Raw genomic sequence first — 15,532 nt, 5'->3', positions numbered from 1 at the left:
CATTTTACAAGTAATTAGGAAGTACATCATCTCTTGAAGGAAGCTGCAAGAGGCAAAAACTATAATGCATGTGTTTACCTGCTTTTCATGTGTTTTATGATAAAGCCAAGAGCCTCATCCTACATTATTGAAATACACAGGATGAGTGCAGGTTTATATTTCAAACTCAGATGACTCACAAATAAAACTGTGTGGAAGATCAGAGAAAATGCAACTATTTATTGAGATGTAACTACTTTAGGCATGCGTACATAGCTTTTGCAGCTCTACATAGAGGAGCTGAAGACATAAAATCAACATGCTGAACTGTGTTTTGGAATCAGGACAGTTCTGCTTTTGACTGTCTCACTCATAGCTGAACGCTTCCATAACTGAATAGGATCATCTTTATTTTTTCCTCATAGTCAACTTTGAGAAGTGTTTCATCTGCAGTCAGTTTCTTTCCCCTTCTGTTTCCTTCCCTTCATTTCAGTATGATGATCCCTGGAAATGCTGCAGGTGTGGCCAAGCAGTTTCTCCGTTGTGTGTTCCATCAGTTGGCTCCAAACGGGATCTTCCCCCAGCTCTTCCAGAGCAATATTAAAGGTAATGTGCAGTACTTGATTGCACTTCTGACCATTTCAGTTCAATCTCTATGGACAGCCAGTGCAAAAATGTAATCTGAATTTCAGATGGAAGTTTTTTACGGACCTTGGCCATGTCTCTTATGGACTTCAGTGAGCTGAGTTCCATTGCTGCTCTGAGCCAGCTGTTAGAGGTATGTTTGCAATTGGCTCTGTTAATGGTGATAATTTTATTAGCATTATCAGGTATATTGAATCACTTGTCCTCATTCATTAAGAGTTCAAACTTGCATCACCAAAAGCAATGTGAATTTTTGTCCCTGGAAGCAGGATTAGGCTGTCCTTAGCATTTTCCTTCTGGGTTCTGCTGTCACTGATGTGGGGTCTTTTTTTGTTTGGTTGGTTTTGTTTGCTTGTTTTTTTTTTTTTTCATTTGTTTGGTTTCTTTTTTTGTTTGTTTGTTTTGTTTTCATTTTCTCAGAAATTCCATTTTCTTCAGCTCCTGGAGCTGGAGAAAATGAAACATGAAACTACACACTGGTAGTGTGGGCCATCCCTTCCCCCAGCAGTTTGTGTTTTTCAGGAACATGTCTGCTCATATATCTCAGTTCTCCCTCTCCCCTGTATCTGGTGGCAGCTTCTCCAAGTAGACCAAAGATTGTTTCCTGCCTTTCACTGATTATATCCTGTGCACTTGGCTTGTTTCTACTGTAACTTTTATCCTCCCACTAGCACTAGTCACGTGTATGTATCCTGCTCTTCCAAAAACATGGCAGTTGCTCTATACAGAGATTTTGACATCACTTTAAAACTGCTTATGTCTTTCCAGGCCTGACCTTAGTGCATAAGCCAAAAAAGCATACATGGTCTACTGAACATTAATGAACATATCTCTTTTAAAATTGTCCAAAGGAAAATGGACAGTCAGCTGGTGAATATTTTAGGAGTTCTGCTCTTTTTTTACTGCCATGCGAGCCTGAGCAAGTTATGAGTAAGAACCCCGCTTATAACATTTTGTCTCAAAATTGCTTGGTCAATACTTTAGGAACTAAAGTAGACTTAACTGTCACATGCACAGTTCAAAATCCCTACACAACATATTATCATTAGCACTATAGAAGAGATATGTAGTATTTGGTCTGGACAAGTTTATCTTGGCATTTCCAAATACTGTTTAAGGGACCATTTCTGCTTGTGTACGCTTGTTTAAAGATTGTTTTCTTCACAGGGTTTAAACAACAAAAAGAATTTACCAGCAGGGGGTGCAATGCTACGCTGTTTAGAAAATATTGCTACCTTCATGGAAGCTTTGCCAATGGATTCACCCAGCAACCTGTGGACCACAATTAGTAATCAGTTTCAGACCTTCCTTACTAAACTCCCCTGTGTTTTGCCACTTAAGGTATGATGTATGGACATCTGAAATGAGTTGTACTACCATTGGTCAGGATGTACCAAAAGAGCAGGAAAGCTGTGGGTGAGAAATTGGAGCAGGATGTTGTGAATATTTTCTAACGATTCAACTAATGTCTTCATAGGACTGGATGTATTGTATATTTGATTATGACTTTAATTATATTTTCTGTGGGTAACAATAGCAACTCTTACAAGAGTACTTTTCACCTCTTAGTCTGCTTTTTTCTGTATGATTTCCATACCCTGTGCTTGTCAGATTAGAATACTACATTTGAGAGAATTGCCATTCTGGCAATAAAAATCCATCTGGTTTTAACTGTTAAACCAAAAGTCTCAAGAAGACCAGTACCACCTAATTAAGTTGCTAAAAGTACATGATAGTCAAGACAGGCAGAGAGAACTGAGACTACTGGGAATTGAGCCTAGCCTGTTGGGCTGACTGCTGTAGTTCTGGCTGTAATCAGAATGTAGTTGCAAAAACTAAATCTAGAACCTTTGTGCTCTGATTTCCGAGTGCTCAGAGGACATACAGAGGGATCTTATCTCCTAGTGTGTATTTCCAGATGTCTTTTCAGTAAACACAGTAAAAATTTTTCTGAGTCTTTCCAGTAAACATGGGATTCTGATGTCCTTATTCTGACTTTAGTCTGTGGTGCAAATGAGCTGAGGGGAAATTTCTTCTGTGCAAAGCTGTGTTGCTCAGCATGAGCTGAGGGATCCAAAATCTGTCTCTTTTGCAAATCCATTTCTATTACAGTGAAAATATAGATTTCTTGGAATTTTTTGTCATAAAAGGGGTGAAGCTAACTTTTCTAAAGTAGCCCCTTAGTGCGATTTTCTCACCTCAAGGCCCACTCCATGGTAGTTTACCAATGAAGGAGTATGACTGTGTGTTCAGGAATAGACCAGGTTAGGCACAGGAAGTCATGGTAAATCATCAGGGATCATTTTTTCAGACTTCACTGATGTCTTATTTATAGTTGCTACCACTAAAAGTGAGTTGTGCTTAAAAATGTACTAACTGGGTTTTTTTTTTCTTTTTTTTTCTTTTATTTTTTTTTCTTTCTTTCCTACCTTTAAATATGTTTACAGTGTTCTTTAGATTCTAGTTTAAGAATCATGATTTGCTTGTTAAAGATACCTACCACTAGTGCCACCAGGGTAAGTTCTAAGAAGACAAAACTGTTGCCTCAGATGTATCCAGCCTGTGCTATTCTATGGATGTGTTCTTATCCCCTAGCTATGAAAATGTTATATATAAGCATAAAATTGTGCAGTCTGATACTCCTTAGAGAGCTATTAGAGCTTTAGAATCTAGGTCACAGTAAACTGCGGGTCACATAACATTCCTGTGGGTGTGAATGTGTATCTTCTTAAAGATTTGATGTTCCTTAGAAGTTCTTCAGTACAATTCCACTGAGGTCAGTGAGGCTTTCGTGCATAAACACTATAGAATGTCTTATATCTCGTAAGACTCTGTCAGAGGCAAAACTATTTTCTGCTTTTTTACTTCTAATTTGTCACACAAGCATGAAGGCAAATGCTAGATAGAATGGTCATTTGACCAAAACAGTGTAAATCCCAGCAAGATAGCCTCTGAGCTAAACGTAATGCTGTTCCATTCAGGCATTTCAGAGCTGGAATGCTTTTTCTTTCCTGAGCAACCAGTTATTGATTTTTCTAAATCATGTCATTGCAGAGTCTTCTGGAGCCTTTTTCAAAATTACTAAGCTTTGTAATTCAGAATGCTGTCTTCACTCTGGCCTACCTGGTGGAACTGTGTGGGCTGTGCTACCGGGCCTTCACTAAGGTAACAGTGAGACTCTTAATCTTCCTTTAGGGACAACTGAAAATAGGGTAGACAAACACCTACTTCCCTCAAGTAGCATATTAGTAAGTGAAGACTAAATCAATATCAAGTTTCAGGTGTATCGACAGTTTTATTGTAGTTTAGCTAATCAAGTAGTGATCATGATTCAGTGCCTTTTAACAATATCAAGTTTCATACAGTATAGACACAGGTAAAGGGAACCTGCTTAAAACATTGCTCAGAAAAATATCTTGGTGTGATTTCATGGCTTGGAGATTTTTTTCTCGAGATGATAACTGGTATTCATGCATGACTTAACATGTCTTTACAGTTGTATCATTCCTAGTCCACAAGTTTAGCCACATACCTTGTGCAGTAAAACTTAAATATTCCTGGTAGTGCCATTTGAGAGCACAGCTGTGAGGGGAGGCGAAACATAGCTAAGTAAAATGGGAGACTCAAAGTTAGAAACTTCCCAGCTTAGATCCTATTACATTCTGTATTAAGTATCTTACTTTGGCGTGTATGGCTCTAAGATGTGTAGAAAATAGAACAGTATGTGTGCACCTTTAAAAATCACTGGACAAACCATGAAGAAGAAATTCTAAAAGCAGTGACACTCTCACAAGAAAATAAGAAAAAACTTCTACTAGTTGTAATGGTTTGAAGCATTAAATAGAAACTAACAAACAGTATATTTAATTACAGTAAGCAAACAGTAGCTTTTTTGTCTCATTTGTAAGAGAAGAGTTTGTGAAAGAAAAAAGGAATGAATACAGGAGAGACTGGCTTTTGTAAGTAATTTGACTTAGATCTATGGTTAAGGGTTTGGGCAAGGTAAACTGAGAAAAATGTTAACTTGAAGGCCAACAGTGTTTGGTTTGTTTTTTTTTTTTTTCATTGAAACAAAAAAAGCCCCATTTAAAACTGAAGCAAAGACGTTCCTCTTGCATTCGTGGTCTGATAAGACTGTTTCCTGTATGCCTGCTAAAGCAAATTGTGAAATACAGGAAGTGTTTCACTCCTCTCATACTCTGCAGTTTTGGTTATTTCATGAGAATTTTATTAAAATGATGGTATTAAAAACCCCCGTGTGTTTCTTGCACACCTCCTGGTTTAATGTTCTATTGGTATATTGAGTACTTAATTGTATGCAGGAAGCTTGGGTTATAGCGCTTGGTAAAATTTCTTTCTTGATTTAGTTTAATGCAACCTGGTGACCCAGAAGTGGAATCATAAGTGAATGGTCTCCTGCAATTTATAGCCACAAAATGCTTAATTTAGTGGAATTCCATACTATGTTATCTTATTTCTGAAAGCTAACCGTGGTTTCACATTTAGAAATATTAAATGAATGACTGCTGTTAGAAAAAAACCAAATCAGTTGTGATGTCTGTTTCTCTAAAGTGGAAATCACTGTAGCCAAGTAAGAGCGTTGTTTATTGTGATAGAGTACCACATAAAAACGAATTCCAGAAGGAACATCATTTATGAACATTGAAACTATTCAAATTTCATTACTTGTTTTGCAACTTTGAATGTTCTGGCTGGAACAAAAGAACAACTTTCGTCTAAGCTGTGGATGTTTCTTACGTTTTTGAAGGCAAGTTACTCTGATGTGCACTCTGTAGAGGTCAGTGATGTACAACCATTCCAAATCTTTTTTTATATCCAACATTCTCCTAATACCCTGTGGCAGGAATATCTCAGTTTCTCTTGTCTTGGAGCCAGAAGGCTCAAGTCAATCTGATATTTCCCTGTCTGAGTTTCTGTTCCAGGTCAGCAATTTGATTTTTCAATGCCTTTGGAAGTTGAGGCATCTCTTCTGTGGATTGTAATCTTATCTTTAGTTTTCCTTTCAAGCATCTTAAGTTCCTAAATGGACAGGTTTTGGCTTTCTTATCTCTTGCAGCTGTAGAAGATTGAACCTAAACTTAGCTGTTTGCTAGCATTCTGCTATCCTTAGTAAGTAAATGCAAAATGTCACTGAATTGGACATGACATGATTTTGCTATTGTATTTTTTGAAACGGGTGATCTTTGATATTTGTAATTACTGTAGTAGTAACAGAGATAAATAAAGAATATTGCTTTACACTGGCTTCCTTGGAGCATAGCACACCACTCCATAAAAGAACTAGATTTATTATTCTTATTACTGAGTTTGGGCCCTGAGATACTGCTAGAAAAAAAAACTTGAGTAGTTTCATATTCTACACATAGTCCTCTGACAAGTCACAGTTTGAAGGTTGCAAGGCATTTTTTCTCAGGAGTGCTTAGACGTTTGAGAGGATGAATTTGGCTGAACAGAGGCTGAAGGGGTTGTATTCCTGACTCTTTGGTACCAGGCTTACACATGTGGCTCCCCTGGGTGTTAGTCTCATGGACAGCCCTGTGGCAGAGTATGAAGTTCTTAAAGTATGTTTATACATATTTGTGTTTAAACTATGTTTATACATACTTCTCTCCAGCAGAATGATAGGAATAAATAGACTTCAGTAGGAAGGGTACTCTGGGCTATTGACTTCAGTGTCATCACTCTTGATTCACAGTGCAGGAAGCAAGAGCTCAGATGTCAAAATTAAACATTTTGCTTGAATTTGCTTCATCTCTCTGCACTGCATGTGCTTAACAAACTTTAAGAGTTTAGACTAGGAAACTTATTTGAGAAAGTTAGTTCAGGGTCATATTATTCTTAGAGCCAGGGAAGGCTGGGATTCCTGAAGCCTGTTCTTCCTTCCTAGTGTTCTCACAAAGCAATTTATTATGGCCCAATTATATCCTCTGTAGCACAGGTGTTAGTCTGTAAAATAGCTGCATGCTCTTGAAAGTATCCGTGGGACCTGATGGAATCCATCCGCGGGTCCTGAAGGAGCTGGCGAATGAAGTTGCGAAGCCACTGGCCATCCTATTTGAAAAATCATGGCAGTCAGGTGAAGTTCCCGACGACTGAAAAAAGGGAAATATAAGCCCCATTTTCAAGAAGGGGAATTACAGACCAGTCAGTCTCACCTCTGTGCCTGGCAAAATCTTGGAGCACATTCTCCTGGACAGCATGCTAAGGCACATGAAAAACAACAAGGTGCTTGGTGACAGCCAGCATGGCTTCACTGAGGGGAAATCCTGCCTGACCAATTTGGTGGCCTTCTATGATGGGGCTACGGAACTGATGGACAGGGGTAGAGCAGTTGATGTCATCTACCTGGACTTGTGCAAAGCGTTCAACACTGTCCCACACGACATCCTTCTCTCTAAATTGGAGAGATAACAATTTGATGGATGGACCACTCGGTGGACAAAGAACTGGCTGGATGGCCGCACACAAAGAGTTGTGGTCAATGGCTCAATGTCTGGCTGGAGACCGGTACCGAGTGGTGTCCCTCAGGGATCGGTGTTGGGACCGGTCTTGTTTAACATCTTTGTCGCTGACATGGACAGTGGGATTGAGTGTGCCCTCAGCAAGTTTGCCGATGACACCAAGCTGTGTGGTCCGGTTGATACGCTGGAGGGAAGGGATGCCATCCAGAGGGACCTTGACACGCTTGTGTGGTGGGCTGATGCCAACCTTATGAAGTTCAACCACGACAAGTGCAAGGTCCTACACCTGGGTCGGAGCAATCCCAGGCACAGCTACAGACTGGGCAAAGAAGAGATTCAGAGCGGCCCTGCAGAGAAGGCGTTGGGGGTGCTGGTCGATGAGAAAATGAACATGAGCCAGCAGTGTGCACTCGCAGCCCAGAAAGCCAACTGTATCTTGGGCTGCATCAAAAGGAGCGTGACCAACAGGTCGAAGGAGCTGATCCTGCCCCTCTACTCTGCTCTTGTGAGACCTCACCTGGAGTATTGTGTGCAGTTGTGGTGTCCTCAACATAAAAAGGACATGGAACTGCTGGAACAAGTCCAGAGGAGGGCCACGAGGATGATCAGGGGACTGGAGCACCTCCTGTATGAAGACAGGCTGAGGAAGTTGGGGCTGTTCAGCCTGGAGAAGAGAAGGCTGCGTGGGGACCTAATAGCAGCCTTCCAGTACCTGAAGGGGGCCTATAGGGATGCTGGGGAGGGACTCTTTGTCAGGGACTGTAGTGACAGGACAAGGGGTAACGGGTTAAAACTTAAACAGGGGAAGTTTAGATTGGATATAAGGAGGAAATTCTTTCCTGTTAGGGTGGTGAGACACTGGAATCGGTTGCCCAGGGAGGTTGTGAGTGCTCCATCCCTGGCGGTGTTCAAGGCCAGGTTGGATGAAGCCTTGTGTGGGATGGTTTAGTGTGAGGTGTCCCTGCCCCTGGCAGGGGGGTTGGAACTAGATGATCTTGAGGTCCTTTCCAACCCTAACTATTCTATGGTTCTATGATTCTATTTTGCCTCTGCTTTTCCAGTATGTGTAGGCGACTGCAGTGGGTTACTGGTAGAACTTCTGTGCATTGTTTTGGGGGATGTAATAGTCAGATGTTTGAGCATGGCATTGCATTATGTACATGTCTGAGGACGGTGAAGGTGTATGATGGTGGTAAGGATCACTCTTGCTGGTGAATTCTAGCAAGTAACCAGTTCTGTTTGCACCTTGAGTATTGTGCACCATTCTGGTTCCCCATTCCCAATCAGAATATAGTAGAATTGGAGAAAGTTCAGATAACGGTAACAAGAATGATCAAACAGTGGGATAAGTTCATATACAGAGCAACTAATTCAGGGCTCTTCAGTCTGAAAAAAGCAAAAACTGGTAAGAGTGTGAGGGCTCTGTAAGGTCACAAGTGACTCAGAGAGGGATGGATAATTTCATACCTTTCCAGTACAAGAACAAGGATGTATCAAGTTTATAGGAAGCAGTGTCAAAACAAATGAAGGGAAGTGGTTCTTCAACAGTGTGTGTCTCCTTGCCAAGTACTGTGGGTGCTAAAAGTTGACATGGGTCCAAGAGGTCAGTGGACACATAAGTGTCCATGTAAGTTCTAATCTCCACTGACTGATTTCCCCCTATGTTTTAAAATATTTCTGTTGTAGCAGCTGCAGCCAAGAGGGATTTTTTTTTTTTTTGTGTAAGTGGAAAAGTACTACTAGTCTAATAAATGAAAATAGATGGCCAAGCTGCCTTAGTGCAGGCACTCTTATTTTAAGGGGAATTACAACAGAAAAAAAGTATGGTAAAATATAAACCATTTCTGACAGGTTTCATGAAAGAGTAATGCTAAATACTATTGCCAGTTTTGTTCTCCTGTGTCAATCCTTACTGCTTTCCTCTTTTGCTTTTTACTTAGTGAAAGCTATGCTGCATGCCTAGGCTTTATAACTGCTTTACAAAAATCTATTTTTCACATGTGAGATATTAAAATCTTGGATATAGTGCCTGGTACATCAAAGGAAAATCACCCTGATTGATGTCTGTTCAGTCAAGTCTGTAGAATTACATAAATGATGAACGATGTGTGCTTTTTTGTAGGGTAGGAGAAACCAGTACACTTTTGTAACTTTTTTGTTCTCAAACTTAGATAAAAACTATCTTTATAGTTTACTGGTGGGTGTCAGTGAATTTCACGGCATTCATAATTCTGTGTTTTTCTCTTGTAGGAAAGGGATAAATTCTACTTGACACGCAGTGTCATATTGGAGTTATTGCAGGCACTCAAGTTAAAGTCACCATTACCAGACATGAATCTGCTGCTGTTGGTGCAGGTACAGAAGATTCATATGTAATTCTTATACTGATCCTGTCTTGGCCCAAATTCATGGGGGAGGGGCAGTGGGGTGGGTGTTGAGGAGCAAGTCCAGCACGGTTGCAGGAAGTACCAGCAATGTCAGGTAAGCAAGGATGTTTTGAATCAAAATCCAGTTACATTTTTAACCATAGGTGCATACATTTAGACATGGAAACACTAGAATTTAAGAAAATGTCCTGGTTTAAGCCCAGCCAGCAACTAGGTACTACACAGTTGCTCACTTGCTCCCCTCCACTCCCCAGTGGAATGTGGAGGAAAACTGGGAAAAAATGTAAAAACCTGTTGGTTAAGAACAATTTAATAATTGAAATAAAAGTAAAATATAAGAATGCAGCAACAATAATGATAATAATAATTGGAAATAAAGACAGAAAAGGAGGAAAGAATAAACTGCCCCCTCCCCACAGTCCTTCTGGCTACCTTCCCCCAGTTTATATACTGAATATGATGTTCTGTGATATGGAACGTCCCTTTGGCTAGTCCAGGTCAGCTACCCTGGCTGTGCTCCCTCTTGGCTTCTTGTGCCCCTTCTCACTGCAGACAATGAGACACTGAAAAGTCCTTGATCAGGGTAAGTGCTACTTAGCAACAACTAAAACATCAGTGTGTTATCAACATTATTCTCAGACTAATTCTCAGACTAAAGCCAAAGCACAGCTCTGTACCAGCTACTGGGAAAAAAATTAACTTAATCCTAGCTCAAACCAGGACAGAAACTAAATTTGGAATCTACATTTCTCAGGGCGATACTGACCTGTCTGTGCATGATTGCTGATGTTTTGAGGATCATAGAATGTATCTTGAGTTGGGATCCATAAGGATTATTAAATCCATTTAGCTTCACATAAGGCAGTAGCTATCCCCGTGAGGCAGCTGCTTCCTTGTCTTTGTATCATTACCCCAAACCAAGTGAGCAGTCTGTGTGGGAATGGGTGCTAGTTGATCATGGGACAAAACTCAATTTCTGTCTGTTCAGGCAGGCAGTAAGTTGTCTCCAGTCCCTGAAGGCCATTCTCTTTTAAAATGGAGTTTTCCAGCAAAAAATATGTAGACAATATTTCTATTCCTTTGATTCTGTGGAATGAAGGTAGTAGGAGATAGGAGATAGGAGATAGGAGAATCTGAGGAAGTAAGATACAAACCTGTGAAAAAGCTTTCTGCCTCCAAAATGTCAAGTGTGGCACTGTTTGGCACCACAAACCTGTTCCATAAAAACGATTTACTGAAGTCCATAAATTTTTTTCATAGGTAATCTGCTCTTGTTGTTTATAATGAGCTAACCATTATATGCATTTAGTAACTTTAAATGATAGGGGACCAGCATAAAAGAACTCCATAAGGTTCAAGGAATATGTTAGTTATATAGAACATTTGTAATGCTCCCAGCACCACAGCTTCATTTACTCTTTCCCCTCCCATTATGGGGTCAAAGCTTCATATATCTTACTATGGGCTCGTTTTCTTTTGAGTACTCATGCATTACTCATAGTAAGTGAGTGGTTGCCTCTTGACAGAGAAATAATACTGACAAGAGAAATTATATGGCAGTTAGGATAACTCTGAAAATATTTATTATGCCATCAGGATTAGGGGAAGAAGTTGGGACAGGGAAGAATAACACTTGGGTTATTTTCTTCTGGTGGTAAATTGTTATTTTGTTAAATCCATTTTAATCTAAAAAGCAGAAATTTGCCTGTGTTAGTTTTTTTTTTATTTTTTAAAGCCCAGCCTTCTTTTTTCAGTCCCATCCAAGACCGTCAAATAACTTAACAACCACCAACCTCCAACCTCTTTCTATTTTAGGGGTGCAGTGATGCAGCTTGATACTATGTGCATCAGTGTTCGCTGACTTAAACTGACTTCTTCTGTATTACAGAATAAAGCAATTTTTCTGCATTGCTCCACTGTATTGCTCAGTCCTATGGCTACCCTAAAGGGTGACAATCCCATAGTCTAGTCAATCCTGAATTCCTCATTTGAGAGTACAAACACACCACATCAGTTTTGGCAGTGGGATTTAAGTAGCAAACACTTGTCCTTCACATTTGCCTGACACAGTAAGCAATACTCTTTCTTACATTATCTGTATGGGATAAAGATGAAATGATAATTGCCTGGGTTTTCCTCCTAGCACTGTTCCCATATGCTGTATTCACTTTGGGATATATTTGTACCTTACACAACAATATCTAATGTGGATTGAATGCCTTTTATGTCTCTTTTTCAGAGGCTGATGAAGTGGTTCATATTTCCTGCTATCCAAAGCAGCCAGCTTCTGGTTTTATGCAGTCAGTGGTAAAGAATAGGGGTTGTATTCAGACCATCTGCCATGGATGCCTACTGGAGGCATGATGAGTACATCTCCCATTGACTGTGCAAATTGGCAGCCCTCAGTAGTATGTGGTCTGAATCATTCAACAGCCTCTTGAATTTAAATACCATAGTAACCACTAAGCCCATCTTAAGCACTGTTGTAATATAAGAAACCTAGTAATAAAAACAGCGTATGTATCTGATTATTTTATTTTTTTCTGGTATCATGAATAGAATGAAGCAAATGGTTTACCTCTACCACACAAAGCTGCTACAATGTTCATTCAAATTGCATGGTTTTGAATCATGGAATTACAGAATGTTTTGGGTTGGAAAGGACCTTAAAGATCATCTAGTTCCAACCCCCCTGCCATGGGCAGAGACACCTTCCATTAGACCAGGCTGCCCAAAGCTCTGCCCAGCCTGGCCTTGTTTTGTCTCTCCCTTTCAGCCAACAGTTTGTCAGCATCATTTTGTGTTTGAAAAATAGCCCGAAGTTCTTTCTTATTCATTTTTCTCCTTAAGAAAAGAGAATTATGTTATTACTTCTTGTGCACATAGCTGCCCTATTGCATTTTACACACCTCATCAATACAGAGCAACAGAATGGCAGGGGACAGTAGTGATGGGGCAAGCAAAGGAAGACTGGGAAGTTAAAGGTGATGCCTGTCCTTCCATTGAACCCATCTTCCATACGAAGCCTTCACCCTGTTCACCCCACTATGTTCTGCCTCTGCACCCACAGTGAACCATTTCAGAAGCAAGTCTTCACTTTTGAGATTGCTTTGGAGTTTGATAGTGACAGTTCCTCTTACAGGTCTGCAAACCAACTGTTAGAGGTATGCATCAAAGACAATGGGTGTACACTGGCTGTTAATTTAACAGGAATCCATAAATCTACAGCAGAGTTAACATAGCACCAAACAAAAGTGGTTTTAACTTGCAAGACAGTCACATCCCCCTGGACATGTTAGCCTGTACAAGATTCTATATAGACAGCGCACAGAGAACAGAGATGCAGCAAAAATGTTCAGGATAACAAAGGAGGTAGGAGCACTTTAATGATAGATTAGTCGTGGGCTGATTAACAAAGGAGTTCCTAGGAATGTACATTTGACACCCACGTTCATCCAGGTTACACGGTGCGATCAGTGTCACTGTTGACATCAGTGCTAAGATGAGAGTGAATTTTAACCCCTTTACTAAGAATGAGAATTTTAACTAGATCACCCCAATCATTGCATAGGTGACTTGGATGATAAAGGGCACAGAAAGTCTGTCTCCTTGATTTGTCCTGGCAAATGAAAGTCATGATATACATACTGCTGTTCCATGGGTTTCCATAGGAACTGCTTCTTCACCCAACATTTTGTTTCCCAGTACTTTTCTCCCACTCGTTTTTCACCAGCACACATCTTCAGGATTTCCATTGACTTCAGATTATATTAGTGCCTCATTAGGATTTGCTTATTCCTTCAGGCTCTAAGGTTCAGTGTATCTCATCTGTTTTGTTCAGGTGACTCCTATTCTGGGCTGGACCTTCAGCCAATGTAAAGCAGTGGTATATCTAGTAATTCCACTTTGTTTCTGTGAAGATCAGATTCATAAATTACTGAATAGGAGGAATTAAAGTAACATATTTAATAAGATAAGATTTTATAAGATGATGTTTTAAAAACTCTGTTTATGAATGGAGGTATAATTATAGATTATGGTATCTAGATAATTCACTGCAGTTAGCAGACATTCCCATCTAGATGTTATTTTGCAGCTGTATCTCAGCAGAAAATACTAGTAAGAGGCATGGCAATTATTTGCCCATTTCTCAGGTTTTTGCGGGGGAAGGGGGTATTTTTCCTTTTGTTTTTTACGTCTGGCTAGAATTAAATCTCTTGCCAGTGACATCTTAATGTATTGCAGTATTTGCAGGGGGAGACAACATGAATGACAGTGAATTAGACTGGAAATGTAGGAAATTTTTCATTTTGAGTTTTGTTTCCCCGTTCTCTTTTGACTGCATTGCAGCTTTAGGAAGGATACTTGGAACTGGCAGTTTGATGAGAAAGATAGATAAGCTAAACAAGGCGTAATTGTTAATCAGGAACGGAATAGGGTTTGTCAGCTGTTTCTCACATATAAATTAATATCTGTTATTTAACCCAAACTCCTTTGTGAAAAATATGTAGAAAGCTTATAGGAGACCAGTAAAGGTTGCTTAGCTGCTGCTTCGTATTATTGCCTTAAAAGAAAGTGTTGTCTGAAATAAATGACATTTCTTTTTGGCAAGGGTTTTTGTTGACTTACATAGTGAGTGCTGTACAATGTCTGTAGCAGTACACTGAACTTACTGGCGGATACTAAATATACTCGGCCAGATTCTTCAGAAAATTATGGTCCTTTTTTGCAGCTGATATAGTACAAGAGAACTGTAACTGACACAAAAATGTTTGTCTGAGAGATCCATCACACAGGAAAACAACATCTGTTGTCCAGCAGACCCAGTATCATAAGTGTTCTTTCTGAGGCAGGGTGCATTAGGAGAAAATCTGTCATCTATTTGCCTAAGTCCATTAATGGTCCTTCTTTTTAAAGAAGTAGGGAGTCATGGTTGCTTTTTGAATTAAGACTCAGCTGCCTACTGGATTGATAGAGCCCATAACTCTATGGCTTTCTTCTACTTCCCGTGTAATTAGAGCTGCAGTACAAAAGAGGACCAGGCCATCTCTCAACTGAAATGGGTTAGATTCCTGTTTTGTTTCCATTTGGCTTATTCTGGTGTAAAGTAAATTTTAACCAGAAGATGAGTCAATTGGAGCCAGGCCTATATTTGAGGATACATGAGTTTAGATTAATAATCTAATTAGGTATGTCTTTCTGATATTTATCTCAAAGAGCAGACACTTTGTCAAGGCATAGGTTGAGTAGTTCTCAAGTGTTGGTAGGCAGTCTGAGTTGAGATTGAATCTGTCATTGAACAGTAAAGCTTGTGGCAGTTTGAAGATAAATTTTAGATCTCTAAAGGATATTTGGAAATATTTTCAAGAGCAGCAGTCAGTCAATGAGAGGACTGCTAACACACATGCATTAGACTAACTATAAAACAAACCGCATAGTCAGTATCTGTCTCAGTTAGTGAAGGTACCATTGTGTTAAATTTAATTTATTAATTAAAACTTAGACCTTAGTTTTACAGTTCTTTCTTGTCTGCTCTTTCTCAGAAAGTTACATTGCATCACTATGGGCAGAAATTGCTCAAGTAAAGATAAGAGTATTAGGACAACAAGTTTCAGGAACAAATAAATTGTCTGCAGCATGTCTGATGCACTATTGAAGCTTATAAAGATTAGTAACAGTATTAGTAGGTCTAACATATGCATGATGTGGACATCAGAGATTTTGGGTCAAGGGATCTGGAAATAAGGAAAAAAAAGAAAAGGGCAAGGAAAGTAAGAAAAACAAATAGACATATTTTACTAGAAAAGAATGATGCTGACCTGTCAGGAAAAGCTTGTATTTCTGTAGTATTGTGACCTGTATTATGCAGAAGTTATACTACACAATACCAGTATTTCAAATACCAATACTTCAAAATTGTTCATATAGAACTTCAGTGAAAATGTTGTAATATCACAGTGAAGGACATGGCATGCTGCCTTCATCATCCTCTGTCTTGGTTTGCTCTATAATGAATGAAGAACATTCTATATATGCAAA

At 39.5% G+C, this 15,532-nt stretch overlaps 1 protein-coding gene across 2 annotated transcripts in view; it reads left to right on the top strand.

The window, feature by feature from the left end:
- The window catches only part of UNC79 (unc-79 homolog, NALCN channel complex subunit), a 113,791-nt gene that overhangs the window by 79,068 nt on the left and 19,191 nt on the right, over nucleotides 1–15,532 (top strand). For both annotated transcript variants that reach the window (XM_065685578.1, XM_065685577.1), the window contains 6 exons: nucleotides 473–585; nucleotides 672–757; nucleotides 1,792–1,965; nucleotides 3,072–3,140; nucleotides 3,679–3,789; nucleotides 9,357–9,461. In XM_065685578.1, coding sequence (XP_065541650.1) covers nucleotides 473–585; nucleotides 672–757; nucleotides 1,792–1,965; nucleotides 3,072–3,140; nucleotides 3,679–3,789; nucleotides 9,357–9,461 — 658 coding nt within the window. The remainder of the gene's footprint in view (nucleotides 1–472; nucleotides 586–671; nucleotides 758–1,791; nucleotides 1,966–3,071; nucleotides 3,141–3,678; nucleotides 3,790–9,356; nucleotides 9,462–15,532) is intronic.

Source organism: Lathamus discolor, chromosome 6 (genome assembly GCF_037157495.1).
Source record: "Lathamus discolor isolate bLatDis1 chromosome 6, bLatDis1.hap1, whole genome shotgun sequence".
NCBI lineage: Eukaryota > Metazoa > Chordata > Aves > Psittaciformes > Psittacidae > Lathamus > Lathamus discolor.
This window is presented reverse-complemented; position numbering and strand designations above follow the sequence as displayed.